Below are 15,761 nucleotides of genomic sequence, written 5' to 3' on the forward strand. Positions count from 1 at the left end.
GATTCTTTTGGATTTTCCTTCCATTCTTTCTTTTCTCTTTCATTTTGGCAATGGCTTAACAAAAGGTGCATATGCAGCTTATCCAAAGCCTTTCTTAATATTGTGATATGCAGCTTCCACCCTTACAGAAATCTAGAAGATCATACCTCCTTACTTAAATATAAAAACATGGATCAACTCAGGTTAATACCTCAACAACTAGTAATTTTCAAGTTTGCACCATTTAGGATGCTACTTGTAACACTCTAAAGTATAACACCTGTGTAACAATTTGGGAAATGGTAGGTATAATGTGCCTGTTGCATCAACCATAACAAAATATATGCTTAGAATTTTCCTAATAGTAAACTGTTAAAATGATATAATGAATAGTTGTATTCTCTCTTAAAGAAACATCTTTGTTTCTGTTTTTGAAAGGAAGGCAGTAGATAACAATTTCCAACAGATGAAGGAAGCTTAAAATGTCAAGGAAAAACTTGCACGGGGGAATTAATCACTATGATGTAAATTATTTTCAGGTAACCCAAAAGACAATCCCTTCAGAGTATCACACTAGTAAATCATCCAGAGATTACGTACAATCAGCCAAAAAACAAATCCTCCAGAAGGAGTTTACAATAAAAGCAACCGGAGTGACAAGAACTGCCAGCAACTTTGCCTAATATTACAGCAGAAAAGGGGAGAGGGAGAAAATAAAAAGGAAGAACTCTTGCTTGTTTCTGTATCACCGTGAAGCCAGAGATGCGTGGTCCAATAAATCTGGATGTACCCAGCAATCCTTTTATTTTTTTATGTCGGTATACCCAGCAATCTGATTATGCATCTCACTCCAATTCCAAGGAAGAAACCTATATTAAACTCAAGCCCAGACCTTATAAGAAATTCCTTGTAACTGACCTCTTGATGAGTTCTTTCAAACAGGTAAACCAATTAGCTCTAATCATATTTTTGTATACTGAAGCATCTGAACGACGAAAATGTATGAGGATTAACATTACTTCACCTTCTTCATCAATTATACTTCACCTACAATAATTTTTGGACATCCATATCATAATCTTCCTACACAGCAATTCCTGAAGCAAATATTGATAAATATTGATCAAGAGCATGTAAATACCACAGAGAAGAGTAGCCTAACATAAATAGTTTGTTTCAAGATCAAAAGAATAAATAATTGAAAATATGGTGTAGAAAGATAACTGAGGCTAGACATTCTGTGAATGCAGAATATTCACAGAATGCAGGTAAAAGCTAATCTATTATATGGCCTGTTGACATGGAGGGTTGAGAGATTGTAAAATATACTTTTTTCCATCAGTAGACTAAATTTGTTTTGAAGTACTTGTCATACACTCACAACTAAATGACCACCAAGCACACAATTGAACCATGTTTAGGACCCAATTGATCGGGTAGTGAATGGCCAACATAGAAAACGTGCATTCTGGTAGCAGATCATCAATTTTTTTTACAACTAATTGAAACATTTATTGATAAAAACAAAGGGCAAGGCCAAGTACACGGAACCTATACAAGAGGGTCATGGCAGCAGATCATTGCTTAACAGAACTAAAGTTAAAATAAATGGCCTATTTTTATGTGTTCCGATTGTAAATAAAGAATGGTCCCAAACATGGTCGTTGATTTAAAATCAAGAGGATAACACAATTAGCCATAATGGTGGTGATGAGATGCTTTGGGAACTCTAGTGCATGATAAAACCACAAGCCAGGACCTACGATTTGGTCGAAGAACGGAGGATCATGTCCATTCTCTACATCAGTTACCTTTGCCAAGGAAACTGACCAAAAAAATGGAACATTAAGGACCGCAGGAGGGAGGGGGGAAATATAACACTCAGACAAAAAATAATCTTACCTCTGTTTGATTGTCTGTTGGTAACACCATAAAGGCCAACATAATCATCAGAGCTTCTACTCAAAATATCTGAAGCTCCATGTCCAAGGCCAAGACCAAATGAGCCAGACCCCTCTAGCTCTAGAGGTGACAATCGCCAAGTTGGGTCCCCATAAAATGAACCGCCTTCATAAATTTCTTCAAAAGACCCTCTGTAATTGCCATTTGATGCAGCATATGATGATGCCAGTGCAACACCAGTTCCACTATTTCTTCCATACCCTACCCCTCCTGAACCAAAACTGACTTCTCCACTGCCATAACTAAGATTGCCACTACTGTGGATAGTTCCAGCACCTCCAACTTGGCCTGAGTTAGGAGAGGAGCTCCAAAGTGTTCCAAAATTGCCAAAAGAACCAATTCCAGAATTTCCACTTCCCAAGCCCATTAAAGGACTAGGGTTTGCAGAGTTAGCAGCATAATTAAGACTCACATTCCCCAACAGGTTACGGCTTGCTGAATTTAAGATCGAACTATTTCCACCATTGCCCACACCATATCCAATGGGGTTAACATTCCTATTTGAACTCCCAGCATATGAAGGGTTCAATCCACGTCCAAGGCCAAGGTGAGAACTAAGGTTTGCATTTCCTCCATAGCTTGGACTCAACCTGGGCTCATTATTCAATCCAGTCCCATACACAGGACTGAAGGGATGAAATCCACTGCGACCAACTGTAACTGGACTAAATCTATTATCCACTCTATGTCCATAGCCCCCAACTGAACTTTGATTGTATCCCTGAGTGTAATTAAGGAAGCTGCTAACTCTACTCAGACCATAGTTATATCCACCCATTTGGCCCCGACTTGACCCTGGAGATAGTTCTTTAGGGACAGCTCGTTTCACTTCAACCAGTTTGCCATTGAGTTCGTGAAAGGTTTTGTACAATACTTTCTCCACTGCTTCCTCTGAATCATATGTAATGAACCCAAATCCTCTTGGCCTTTGGGTATTATGGTCATACATCACCACCACATCTGTTATTATCCCAAATTGATCGAAGTACTTCTTAAAATCGTTTTCTGTGACTGTGGATGCTAAACCTCCTACAAATATCTTCTTTGTGCGGGCAGGACCAGGAGACCCATGCATGCTGCCATTGTTTCTGCTCAGAATATTCTGATCATCTCTAGGAACTGCTTTTTTTGCTTCAACCTGAGATTGGAAAGCTAAAGGATGAAAAAATGGACTTAATAAATCTTTAAAATACAAATGAGAGTGTCTTAGATGTGTAGAAAAACTGAAATTTTAAATCAAACAAGAACATTTAGTGCAAGATTGGAAAAGACTTTAGTGTCTTCAAATGCCAATGAAGGTGATATGGAATATAAAGATTCAATGAATAATCTATAAATCATAGGCTCGTGAGATTGAAAGAGAGAACATGACAAAATGCCTTATATCTATTTATATAATTTTGTTCTAGATAAATTAAAGCTCATCCTTCTAAGGTTCCAATCTATAATTCAGCAACTCCACAAATTATCCACTGAGCGAGAATGATAGCAATCCACTGAGCGAGAATGATAGCAAGTGACAATGAAGCATAACATTAGTGAGCATCACTGAACTGTTTCCAGCCGAATTAAACTATCAGCAATTGTCAGCCCAAACCTTCTTCTTTTCTTTTCATGATTAGTAATGCCAAACACACTCATATTCTAAATTTTGTTTAAGACTCCCACAGTTGTCCCCAATTTTCCAATAAATTAAAATCTTCCTGCAAATACTTGTTGTTCTTTGCACCATTCAAGTACTGTTTTAAAACTGCCCTTCCAAACAAATTGCCTCCACAGTAATCACTCTTGAAATCTCTAGGCACGGTCACTTCTGTCTAAAAACATCTTTTTGGCATTGCCATTCTAATAATCTGTCATTCCAGAATCCATTGTATAATCAAGTAAACAACTTCTCAAACGGTCCTGAAGTTGCTAAATTGGGAAGTTCATACTAAGAACACTTTGATTGCCATTTTTTTTCTCAGTTTTGTAATCCTATCTATCTGAAACAATCATACAGACAAACGCAGAGCACATATGAAGAGTAACTCAATAGTGAGACAAGGTCAACAAAACCCAACATCTGGCAAATAAGCCTCGAAAAGCAAAGAAAAACAACATACATTACATTTTTAAGCTTCCACAATCAACAGAGAACATGTCAAGAGTTGGTTCAGAAATCCCTTTCTTATAAAAATAAAATAAAAATAATGATCATTGAATCATGATGAACGATAGAATATCCAGGCACATATAAATCCTCGATTGTAATAATAGATTCACCGACCTAAATCTAAAATGGGCACTCTGATTCACGATGTCAGCAGGGAAACAATATAACAGTATTGTTCTAAATTCAAAGAGTCAAAGCGAGCAGAAATGAAAACATGAATTCAAACGTGCAAACTTACAGTTCTACCATCTATCACATGCTTCTCCATAACAACTCTTTCTGCAACAGCAGGGTCTGCAAAAACAACAAAACCGAAACCACGGGCACGACCAGTGGCCCGATCCTTCATTATCACAGCTTCCACTACTGCTCCAAAAGACTGGAAATACTCTTTAAGTCGGTCTTCATTTGTGTCCCAAGATATTCCGCCGATGAAAAGCTTGCCAGGCTCCATTTCCATTCTACACATCCATTTACCGCAAGCCCATCAGTTTAATTTCCAACAATCATAAATAAAACAAATTGATAAGAAGATAATCACCTTCAATTTTTTTTTTTAAAAAAAAAAAAACATTTTTCTTCTACACCAACCAAACTAGTTTCAGCAAGCACATGATATAAAAGAGCACTCACCGGATCTAATCAGTTACTAATAATTTACTGAAAACCAAGTAAAATACAATCCAATAGTAGCGTTCCGGGGAATATAGAATTCTGTGTATCGTAAAAACCATGAAGCAAACATGGAAATGCGGATTGGACGAGAAGATGTACCTCATCACAGAATCCATCGAAAACTTGGATGCACTGATTGTTAGATAAGAAATGGGTATTCTTGGATTGAATCCAGGAACCTCGGAGCATCCACCGATCAATCACCGATCGACCAACAACCCAGGAATTCTAGAAACCAAAGTGAAAACAATTTAAATTTAACACAGGATGACTAAAAGATCCAAAACAGAACATATGCTTGGAAAGGAAATTGAAAAAGGCAAGCATTTTGTAGAAAAAATATTACCAACAGATGAAGACGACCCAGATGGGAAGTTTGAGAGAATCTAAGATCTGAGAAGAGGCATGATATGAAGAAGAGGGCGTGAGGCCCTCCTTTTCTCTTTCTCTTTTCTTCTCCCTTTATTTCTTCTTTCAATTATGGTTGTTTTATATATATTATGTAACCAAAACTATGTATGTATATCAGACAGAGAGGATTAGATGTATGAGAAAATAATTTTCATCTCAAATGTGTATTATAAATATATATAATAGATTTGGCTATCTGTCCTCTCTCGTGTATGAAAGTTTACGAGATGGAGTGGATGGGAATACGGTGTCCAAGATCTCTTTTTGATATTGAAGAACAAATTGTTTTGAATATTTCCATTTTTACTAGTTTTTGGACTCTCGTTATTCTCATTTGCTCCCTCTTATTTTGGGTTTTTTCTACTTATAGCCATTGACTTTCCAATTCTATGTCTTCTAGAGCAAGATATCTAAAATTATTTGTTCATGTTAAAGAATTCAATGGTCTAACCATTGTCAAATTTAAAATTTATATAAAAGTTAAAGATTTTGGTAAAAACCATTAAAGATACTAGTTCATATTAGATCATCCATTTTAAAGTCAAAATAATAATATAATATTATATATTTTAATAATAAAAATTATATTTTATAAATACACTATATATTAATTAAGAATTTGATTTTTCTTTAAAATTATTATTTTTATAACTATTTTTTTCATCAACCTGATACATAATATTTTCAAAATAAAATATTATTTTAAAGATAAATAATAGCTCACTAAATTTAAAATAATAAATGACTTTACTGTAACTCAAAACTTTTTTTATTTAAAATCTTTAACTCAAAAGTTGAGTCCTTAAATTTTAACTAATCCAATATATACCACTTTTACTCAAAATAGGCAAAATTTGACTTGCTCTTACACTCATCTAGAGGCCTACAATGTAGTAAAAGTTTTGAGGAATCCAAGACAACGGTGAAATTATTTTATTCATCTTCATTCATTTCCATTCAAACAAATTTTTATCCATTCCATGTCTCAGCTGAAGAACAAGAGAAATAAATAGACAAAAATAATAATAATAAAGGAAAATAAAGGGACTAAACTAGGAGGGAGAGAGAGAGAGAGAGAGAGAGAGAGAGAGAGAGGCTAATATATGTAGTGCATGTATGTCTAGGTGAAGAGTAGTGTTGCTTGATGCATTGAAAATTAAAATAAAATTCAAAATTTCTTGTTACGTATTTTTTATATAAAAAAAATCATATATTTTTTTCTAAATTTTATCATTTTTAATTACATCCATTGATATTGATATGACCAATTAAATACATCATATCAATAAATATGACGATAATAATAAAATCTAAATTGACAAGTGATATTTTTTTTTATAATAAAAATTTTGTATACAGTAATTTTTATGTACTTTTTGCATAATTCACTAATATGATTGGTTGTATTAATTTTTTTAATATAAAATAATTATTTTAGTCGATCATATTAATAAAGTGCGTAAATAATACGTAAAAGTGATTATATATATGAGAACTCTTATTTATACTCTTAAATAAATGTTTACCAAGATTGTCACAACTTTTATAGAGTTTCTTATTAAACAAAAATAGTGAAACTCAAATAAGAAATTATCCAAATGGGCTCTTAAAAGTTATCAATAGAAGAAGAAACTTTCTGGTTTGAGCTAAATTTCAAATTTCAATTCAAGCTTAATTCATCGATCTTCATTGACTTGGTGTAATCAAGAGTGGTCAGATGTATAATAAATAGGGTTAAAAGGATGGATGATGTACTCACATGCAATGTAATGATTTAGGAGGGGTTCACTTGTCTCTTTGATTCGCATCAACTTTCTATAAAAAGCATCATGTGGCCATAAAAACAATCAATTGGAGATCCAAGGGCTGTACTTACAATAGGTATTAGGAAAGTTTGCCGAGATTTAATCCTATAATAAAATTAAATTATTTAATCATGTTTCAAATGGAAAATAGTAACGCTAGATACAATTACATCAATATTTAAATTTCGTGCACTCTTATTAAAAAAAAAAAAAGGTAGGACCTGCCATTAAAAAATAGTTTTTTTATATATACTCAAATTTATTTACTTTTTCAAAATATATCCGCATAATTTGTATACCGACTACAAACTACAAATCATTACTCTTTTTAAAATCATGATATGATTTTCTATTTTAAGATCATTATTAAACAAATATCAATTTTTTTTAAAAAAAAGTTTTGCTTATCATTTCCTATACTATATACGAATATGTGATTTATCATTTTTATCTTTTTATTTAAATACATATATAAATATCTATATTTAAATATAAAGATAAAAATAAAAAATCATATATTAAAAATACTTTCCGAACCATCCAAGCCATCAAATTGCATGTAGAACTCATCTGTACAGGTGGCGCAACCTTTTAATTTAACATTTTCATTGTTATTTAATTTTATAAAAGTTATTATAAATTAATGGGCAGTTAGGTAATTTCAACATTATGCAAGGGTATTTTAGGAAAACTAAAACTTGGTGGCCCCTACAGTTCCATTCGATTTAACCTATGAGGCTGAGCTGAACCAAGGGTACAACTACAGACTAAAAAATTGTTGGGTGCAAGTTGATGGTTTTGATAGTTTACGGGACAATTTGGAAAATGATAATAAATTGGGGTGTAAAATAAAATTAGTTATTTTTTTGCAATTATGTGGTGGGGAGGCTATTTGAAACTGTAGCAGCCACATTAATTACTAGGACATGGAAAGGGCATATATGGCCCATATTTTTATTTTGTTTTTTTGTTTTTAATTATAATTGATAATATAGGCTGTTAATAAGCTTTATTATTACAATTATAACATAATAGGTAAATATATCATTTGTAGGGCTGTTCATATGCCCGGCCCAGGCCGGAACCCGAATAACCGGGTGTCCGGTTATGATTTTCGGCCCGGATTTGATTCGGGCCGAAACTTGCATTATTAAAACCGGTCCAATTCGGGCCGGTTGCGGGTATTATACACGGGTACCGGATTTTAACCCCGGTACCCGGTTTTTATAAAAAAATAAAATAAAAAATAAAAAATAAAAAATAATTGTATCTTATTTTGTATCTCTCTCTCTCTCTCTCTCTCTCTCTCTCTCTCTCTCTCTCTCTCTCTCTCTCTCTCTCTCTCTCTCTCTCTCTCTCTCTCTCTCTCGTCCGAGCTCAACGAAGTAAACCCTAGGCCTTCGCTTCAATTTTTGCCGCCGTCTATCTCTCTCTCCGCCACCGCCGCCGGACTTTAGATCAGTAGTCTCTCTTCTCTCTCTCTCTCTCTCTCAATCGATCGACCCAACAAAGAAGGCAGATTTGCTATTTTTTGTTAAACATGGGTATTTTTTTGTTTTCAAGTTTACGTATACTTTGGGCCATTGGGAGAAATCCAGAGTTCTTCCTATTCAATTTTTCGATTTGGTTTCATACTTTGGGCTCGCCGTTTCTCTTGCTCGATATGTTCAAGTTTTTTTTTTATGCGTTTTTTAGGGTCAATCTATGCTACATCTCTGTTCAAGTTCAAATCTGCAGTAGTTTTTTTAGGGTTTTTTTCCTTTGAGTACTTTGTTGATTTGGGTCTGTTTTGTTTTCATTTCTTTGTGTTTGATGCCCAGATCTCAATCCTTCATTTTTTGTCTTGATCGTTGGAGTCTACTATTATAAATTTCTATTTTTGATGGGTCCTCTGTTTTTGATGGATCCTCCTACTTTGTCGTTTGGTTTTGAATAACTTTTTTGTTTTAAGCATAACCCTCCAACGAGGATTGGCTTTTTTGCTTAATCTAGGGTTAATTTTGGGGTTTTTGTTTTAATTTGCTGTTTGGATGGGTCCTCTGTTATAATTTGCTGTTTTAATTGGCAATCTGACTATCAGCAATACAGGAAGCATATATTTTATGTTATACATGCTTCATCTTGATAATGAGGCAGCATCTATGGAATGATATTGACTTGTGAAATGAGGCAGCAAATTTGTGTCGCTCTGGTTTGTAATTCTAAATCGGGTATTGGGCATATGAATCCGTTGAATTCTCTCCACTCCTTTTAGAGGATGATGTGTAGACAGCTTCTTGATACAGATCCTGTCTAAAATGCAGAACTTCTTGTTCAAGCCGAGCCACTTCCTCTTCCAAAACATCCACCACCTCGGCAAGAAGCTCCAATGTCTACAACAATCAAAAACCGACATTAAAAGAATTAGAGTTTCCTCTTGGGAAATATGAAAATGCTTGAAAAAAAAAAGAACCATTGAATATCATGTAGAATTTGGGTTGCTTTTCTTTGTCCTCTGCCTTCGAATGTATCAATTCAATTCATTCATCTTTTGCAATACTTTCTCGAACAACAACGCTGTCATTACAAGCTTGGATTCTAAGTTTAAGTGCCAAAATATTTTTTTCCTGAAAAAAAAATTAATAATATAGGTTTTGTTTAAAAAAAAAAAAAAACCCGGGTATAGGCCGGAACCGAATTTCCGGGTTGTAAAAACCCGGATCAATCCGGGTTCCAGCCCGGGTCATACCCGACTATATCCGAGCTGGACTCCGGCCTGGATTTGGAATCCGGGTTCCGGGCCGGATATACCCGGATACCCGATCCGGTACCCGGTTGCTCAGTCCTAATCATTTGTATGTATATAGCATCAAATTTTATTACAATAAATAATAAGAATTATCATATGAATATTCTTAGTGTACAAAAAAATTGTCACATTATGTTGGTTTATATATTTGAGAAATGATGTCAACTAGGTTAAGATCAACAAAGCATTCTCTTTCAGAAGTTGTATGGATAGTGAGATGACATCAGATGGATTGAGATGAGACGAGATGAATTTTAAAAATTTTATATGTTTAGATTAGGAAGTGAGATGAAATGGTTTTAATTTTTTGAAAATTTGATAGATGTAAGTCCCACCAATTATTACATAGTATTTGTAATGATTTTGTTTTATTTGTAAATATATTTATAAATAAGTAATAGTAATTTATAAATTACCTACCCAAATTTAATTTTTATAATATATTTTATAATAATATTATAAGATGACATTATTTTAATTAAATTAAATTATTTTTATAAAATATCAAATAAAAATATTTTTTGCCAATAAAATAATTAAATAATTAAGAAGATATTTATAAAAATATTGTGCTTAAAATATTTTTTTCTATATTTAACTGAGAAAACCGTGGGTGGAGTCAGGAGGCTTGGGGTAAACGAATTATAGGAGACCGCCCAGAAAGCTTCTTATAAAAAACACATTGGATGTATTGAGGAGTTGTTTGTTAAAAATAATTTCAAACCAATTTTCAGATTTCACATTAACTATTTGGACATGAGATGATTTTTCCATATAGAGTAAGGAATCTCACCTCTGTATACAAACAACGCTTGAGGTTGTGTTGGGTTAGTCACTTCATTATTATTTAATATTTTATCATTACTTTTTATTTTTTTTATTACTATTCACTACTCTTACTAAGTTCCGATAGAGAGAAAGAGCTTGAATTGCCCTCTTTTTAGTATTTATGCATTGGGTTAATTGCAATATTAATACTTTTCTTATGTATCATTGGCTTTACTTTAATTCATCGATAATTAAGACAAGGATAATGATACACCTACAGTTCATTTTATACTCAACTAATAAAATTACGTGACTTTATTAAAATAAAGTTGAATTTTATAAAATTACCCACAATTTCACATAAATTATAAAATAGTTGTAAATAAGCCGGCCACGTCTTACTTAGGCAACACTCAAGACCATTAAAACCTTTCATTAACAAACGTAAGGCACCATAAACTTCCGAAAGAGACCCATATTAATTAATCACAAGGGTTGCTTTCTTATAAAAAGGATAACCAAATATATTTAATATGGTATAATTAACTCTATTTATTTGTAATTGTTATTTTTTATCATAAAAATATACTTAATCACTTCAAACTACGGTTATTTTAAAATAAATTAAAAATAATTTTAGCCGTTGAATTTTAAAAAATGTGAACAAATTATTAATTTGGCGGTCGTATTACAAAAACAACAATAGATGTATTTGTTAAGTCTCCTTTCATGTTAACGTTAAAATACTGTTTGGATTAAGAAACATTCTCAATTCATCTCATCTTTATAAACTTTTTAAATTCTCATACAAGATATAATAGACAATTTAATTTTTTTAAATTCTAATTCAAATTTTTAAAATTCAAAAATAATAACAATATTCAAAAAATATTTTATTTAACTTTCAACTTTCATCTAAAATCATATCATTTTATTTCACTATCCAAACAACATTCTTCATTTTGTTTTATCGTACCTACTACGACATGGCTTTCTCTCTCTTTCTAGAAAAAAATGGTTGGTCAAATATTTCTTTTTGAAGTTTAGTAAACACTATTTTGTTTTGTTCTATATTTATATTTTGGATTTTTATCAAATATGCGTATTTTACAAAATATCTTTTTTTATATATATATACCTAGTATTTATTGTATATGTGGGTGTATATAATCATAAAATAAATAATATTTGTTAATTTTGCATCTCAAAATAAAGAAGGATGGCATTTAAATTAAACAAAAAATATTTATAAAATAATACTAAAAGTACAAAAAAAAAATGTTAATTGATTTAAGTTTATTGGAACTTAGACCCTAATTTTGATGGTGCCGGCCATTTATTTTTATTATTAAAGATTATGTCATGCATGTAGCATGATTGCTTGATGTGGAGGAAAGGGACGAACCCTTCTTCCTACCAAGTATATGTGACTTGTCGAATTGATTTTTATCAACCAAGTGGTCATGCATTTTTTGAGAATCTTTTGAAAATGATAGATAATGGCCTCCTAAAATATCGCATGAATCAAAGTGTGTATTGTTGCCAATTGTTTGGATAGATAAGATCCAGCATCATGCTAAATAAATAAATAATAAATATTTTTTTAAAAAAAAAATATTTACCTTTTAATTATTATTTTTTAAAAATATCGACCAAAAAAGTGAGAGTGGGAGGGAGGTGTGCGAAAGACAGAAGGGATTGCTTGGCACCAACAACCCATCAAAGAATACTAACAACAGGCAGATGCATCAATATTGATCATTTTTCGTATTTATTTATTTATTGTTTATTCAAAACATAGTTGTTGGACAAAGGAATACCACCCTGTCAATTATGGCGGATTTCATAGAATTATTCTCCCACGACAGGTCAGATGGCTTATCATCATCAACTTGATAATTATAATACCTTGAGATAATCAGACGTAGTTACGTACAAGGTCAAATATTCTTATGCAGAAAACAACCTAAGGAGAAAAATTATATGATTTTAGTAGAAAAAGTTTAGATCATGAGTAAGGATATATATACGACGAGTAATGCTTCATATAATCGTGAAGTGTGTGAAGATCGTGTAGTCGTTTTGAAAAAAAATAAAGTTTATTGTTAAAAAATTAATTTTCTTTTCAAAGTGATAGTACGATGCTTGCACACTCACTATTGTAAGTATCATTTCTCTTTTTTTTTAATGGCAAACTGTCAACTTATATTATAGTGTATTTTGGACCATCACATTAATCTTCTTAATGACAGCCATTTTTTTAATATATAATTTGTCGAAAAATTCAAGATCAGATTATTAATTTAATTATACTTCTCATATTTCTCTCTTTATTTATATATATATATATATATATTGACATGTCACATGGTTATGGTATTGTATTGGGTTATTGTTCCTCCTCTTTTTCTAAATGCATATTTCCCTATTAAAATGAGAAAATAAGGTTTTTTTTTTTTTTTTCCATAAAAACTTTTACAGTGCAAGCAAGTTTCGGGTATGCCAAGAAGGGCTTTAAGCCCAATCTGTGGGCAGCTATTTTTGCTGGTGCAAATCGTCTTTGATATCCACGGTTGTGATCGACGGAGGTACCTGTAGTCCGTACAAGAAATTGACATGAAAGCTACGAGTCGTTGAGTTTATTTTAAGAACAATTATATTATCAAATTGGTGTATAGATTATTTAATTAAGTGTCTATGTGATAAAATTTAATTTAAAAAATAAATTTTAAATTTTATTATTTAAATGACGTAAATATTATAGTCTATATTCTAGAATATAATGATATCTTCTGTACCACTAGTTATGTTAGCGTTACCATCAATCTTCTAACATCTTCAAACCTTGTGAGATGTTGGATGAGAAATGCTAAACTTATGAGAGATGGGTTTCGATAATATGTGTTGATTATTTTTATTTATTTTTTATTTAATGATTCAAAAAATATTCTTAAATAATGTTGTATTTTAAAAAATAATAATTTAAATATGATAAATATATATATAAAAATAAATATAATAGATAAAATATACTTATTAAAATCTAAATTTGGTCCCGATTGGATAGCTGTAGGACTCTGTGGGATACTCCATTACGATGATGAGATGATTGGCATCAGTCCGAGACACGACTTTTATATAATTATTACACAATCTGCCTATGGGTCATTTATCATACAATAATAGAATATTTCCGATAAGAATGCCACGTAGGCAAGCTATGTAATAGACATTGTGGAGGTGTAAGTAACACTCAAGCTCTTTTTTTTTTTTGAATAACAGATCACATCCATTCATTAAAGAGGGCTTACAAATTTGACTTAAACAAGTCAGTTACAACGGTTATAGCTTCCCAACACACTAATATGGTTGACATAGTCTAGTCCAGATTGCGAATCTCTAAAGACCTAAGTCTAAGAGACAACACAACTCTATCTAAGATAGAGTTACCAAATCCCTATATCCGACTAAGCGGGATATATGGTACCAACCCCACCAAATACCGCTAAGCGGAGGGGGGACTAATTTTTTGGATTTTTTTTTATTGAAAACAAAGACAATAAAAGAAACTACATGGAAAATACTGTACACGGAAAACCAGTGAGTCGGGGACTTCCAAGACTGGCGTTGGTTCTCTCATAGAGTGGCGCGTGTGTTGCACGCGCTACAGATCAGTGCTCTTGCACGAAATATTGTGATTTAATGCACATGAGTTATTAATATTACAATAGAAAGGAGACTATTTTATGTTTTAAGGAGAAATAAGATTGCATAAAAATTTGAAAATTTTATATATATATATATATATATCATAGATATTCATATAAAAAGTCTATAATAGTTAAAATTTTAGAATATTAATAGACTAATAATAAATTTGATAATTATTAAAGAATAATAATAATAGACTAACAATGAATTATACATACACACACTATATATCATGGTAAGACTATCATCCATATTACATATATTAGGATATATGAAACTTGGCTAGCTAATAATGAGTCATGTACCGTGTATAATATATATATATTTATAAATTGTAAGACTATTAATTTATTATCAAGATTATCATACAATAGTATGTAACTAGATTCTAATACAATATTTGGCTTGTATTTGAGTGGCTGGTTGTAGGATTTTAACTAGTCCGACTCGGTTCAATTTTAGATATATTTTAAAACCAAACCAGTATACACCAGTTTTGATATTTAAAGAACTGATACTACACCAATAACACTCCTAAACTAGTACTTTCGATTTTACCAATTCTAGTCCAGTTCAGTCCATTTTTTTGGATATATTATATATATAGTATTTATAATTTGCTATATATTAAAGTATATAATAATATAGTGACAATATATTATAGTATATTATAATATATATTATAATTATATTACAGACTATAGTGATATATTATAATATATAGTGATATTTTACTAATATAACTACTAATATTATAGACTATAGTGATAATATATAGTTATTTATAAAGGATTTTAAAATCTAATGTTATTTTAATTATTAATTTAGTATATAATACATGATTTTTTTATATATAATTATATATATTAGATATAAAAATTATATATACTAATATATGTAATATAAAAATTAAAATATATATTTATATGAATTAGTCATTGTTCGGTTCGGTGATAGAAAAAAAAATTGAAACCAAATCGATTTTAACTAGTTTTGAAAAAATGTAACTAGTATAAGATCGAACCGATTTAGAACCAGACTGAACTCACTGGTTCAATCCGATTCAGTCAAATTTATCGGTTTATAGGTTTTTTTTACCCCTAAATGGTTGTGTTTCCTATTTAAAATTATTTAGAAGTGGAAGATTGGATGATTGAGATTTCCATTGTATCATGAGGGCTCATGGTTGCTCTTACTTGTTAGTTGTTATTTGGGACCTCGAGTTAACCTGAGATTTGACTAGATAGTTGAACAATCATTTTATTGTTCTTAGTTGATTTGAGAGTACGAGACTCTAATATGAAATTATGAATAGATGGTATATCAACTATTTTTAGTTAAATATTTGTTTTTTATATATAAAAAATTTATTTTTATTTTTTAATGTTTTTAGTTTACATGAAACTTGAAAATCCATTAAAAAATATCTATTATATGTAAAATCTAATTTAAAAATTAGTTAAATATGAATAAAAAAAATTAAAATCCGACTCCAAAATTACAGAAG

The 15,761-nt window shown here is 31.2% G+C and overlaps 1 protein-coding gene across 2 annotated transcripts; it reads right to left on the reverse strand.

Moving 5' to 3' along the window:
- Nucleotides 1-483: 483 nt before the first annotated feature.
- On the reverse strand, nucleotides 484-5,401 carry LOC122279663 (heterogeneous nuclear ribonucleoprotein 1-like). 2 transcript variants are annotated; one of them, XM_043090421.1, is made up of 5 exons: nucleotides 5,118-5,401; nucleotides 4,871-4,999; nucleotides 4,335-4,557; nucleotides 1,882-3,079; nucleotides 484-1,026 (listed from the first exon to the last, which is right to left on the reverse strand). In XM_043090421.1, the coding sequence occupies exons 2-5, from the start codon at nucleotides 4,885-4,887 to the stop codon at nucleotides 1,016-1,018; spliced, it is 1,449 nt and encodes a 482-aa protein (XP_042946355.1). In that variant the 5' UTR covers nucleotides 4,888-4,999; nucleotides 5,118-5,401; the 3' UTR covers nucleotides 484-1,015. The 2 variants fall into 2 exon arrangements, with proteins under 2 accessions (XP_042946355.1, XP_042946354.1); XM_043090420.1 differs by having other exon boundaries at nucleotides 484-1,076.
- Between the last annotated feature and the right edge of the window lie 10,360 nt (nucleotides 5,402-15,761).

The sequence above is a fragment of the Carya illinoinensis genome, chromosome 10, assembly GCF_018687715.1.
Source record: "Carya illinoinensis cultivar Pawnee chromosome 10, C.illinoinensisPawnee_v1, whole genome shotgun sequence".
Classification (NCBI taxonomy): Eukaryota; Viridiplantae; Streptophyta; class Magnoliopsida; order Fagales; family Juglandaceae; genus Carya; species Carya illinoinensis.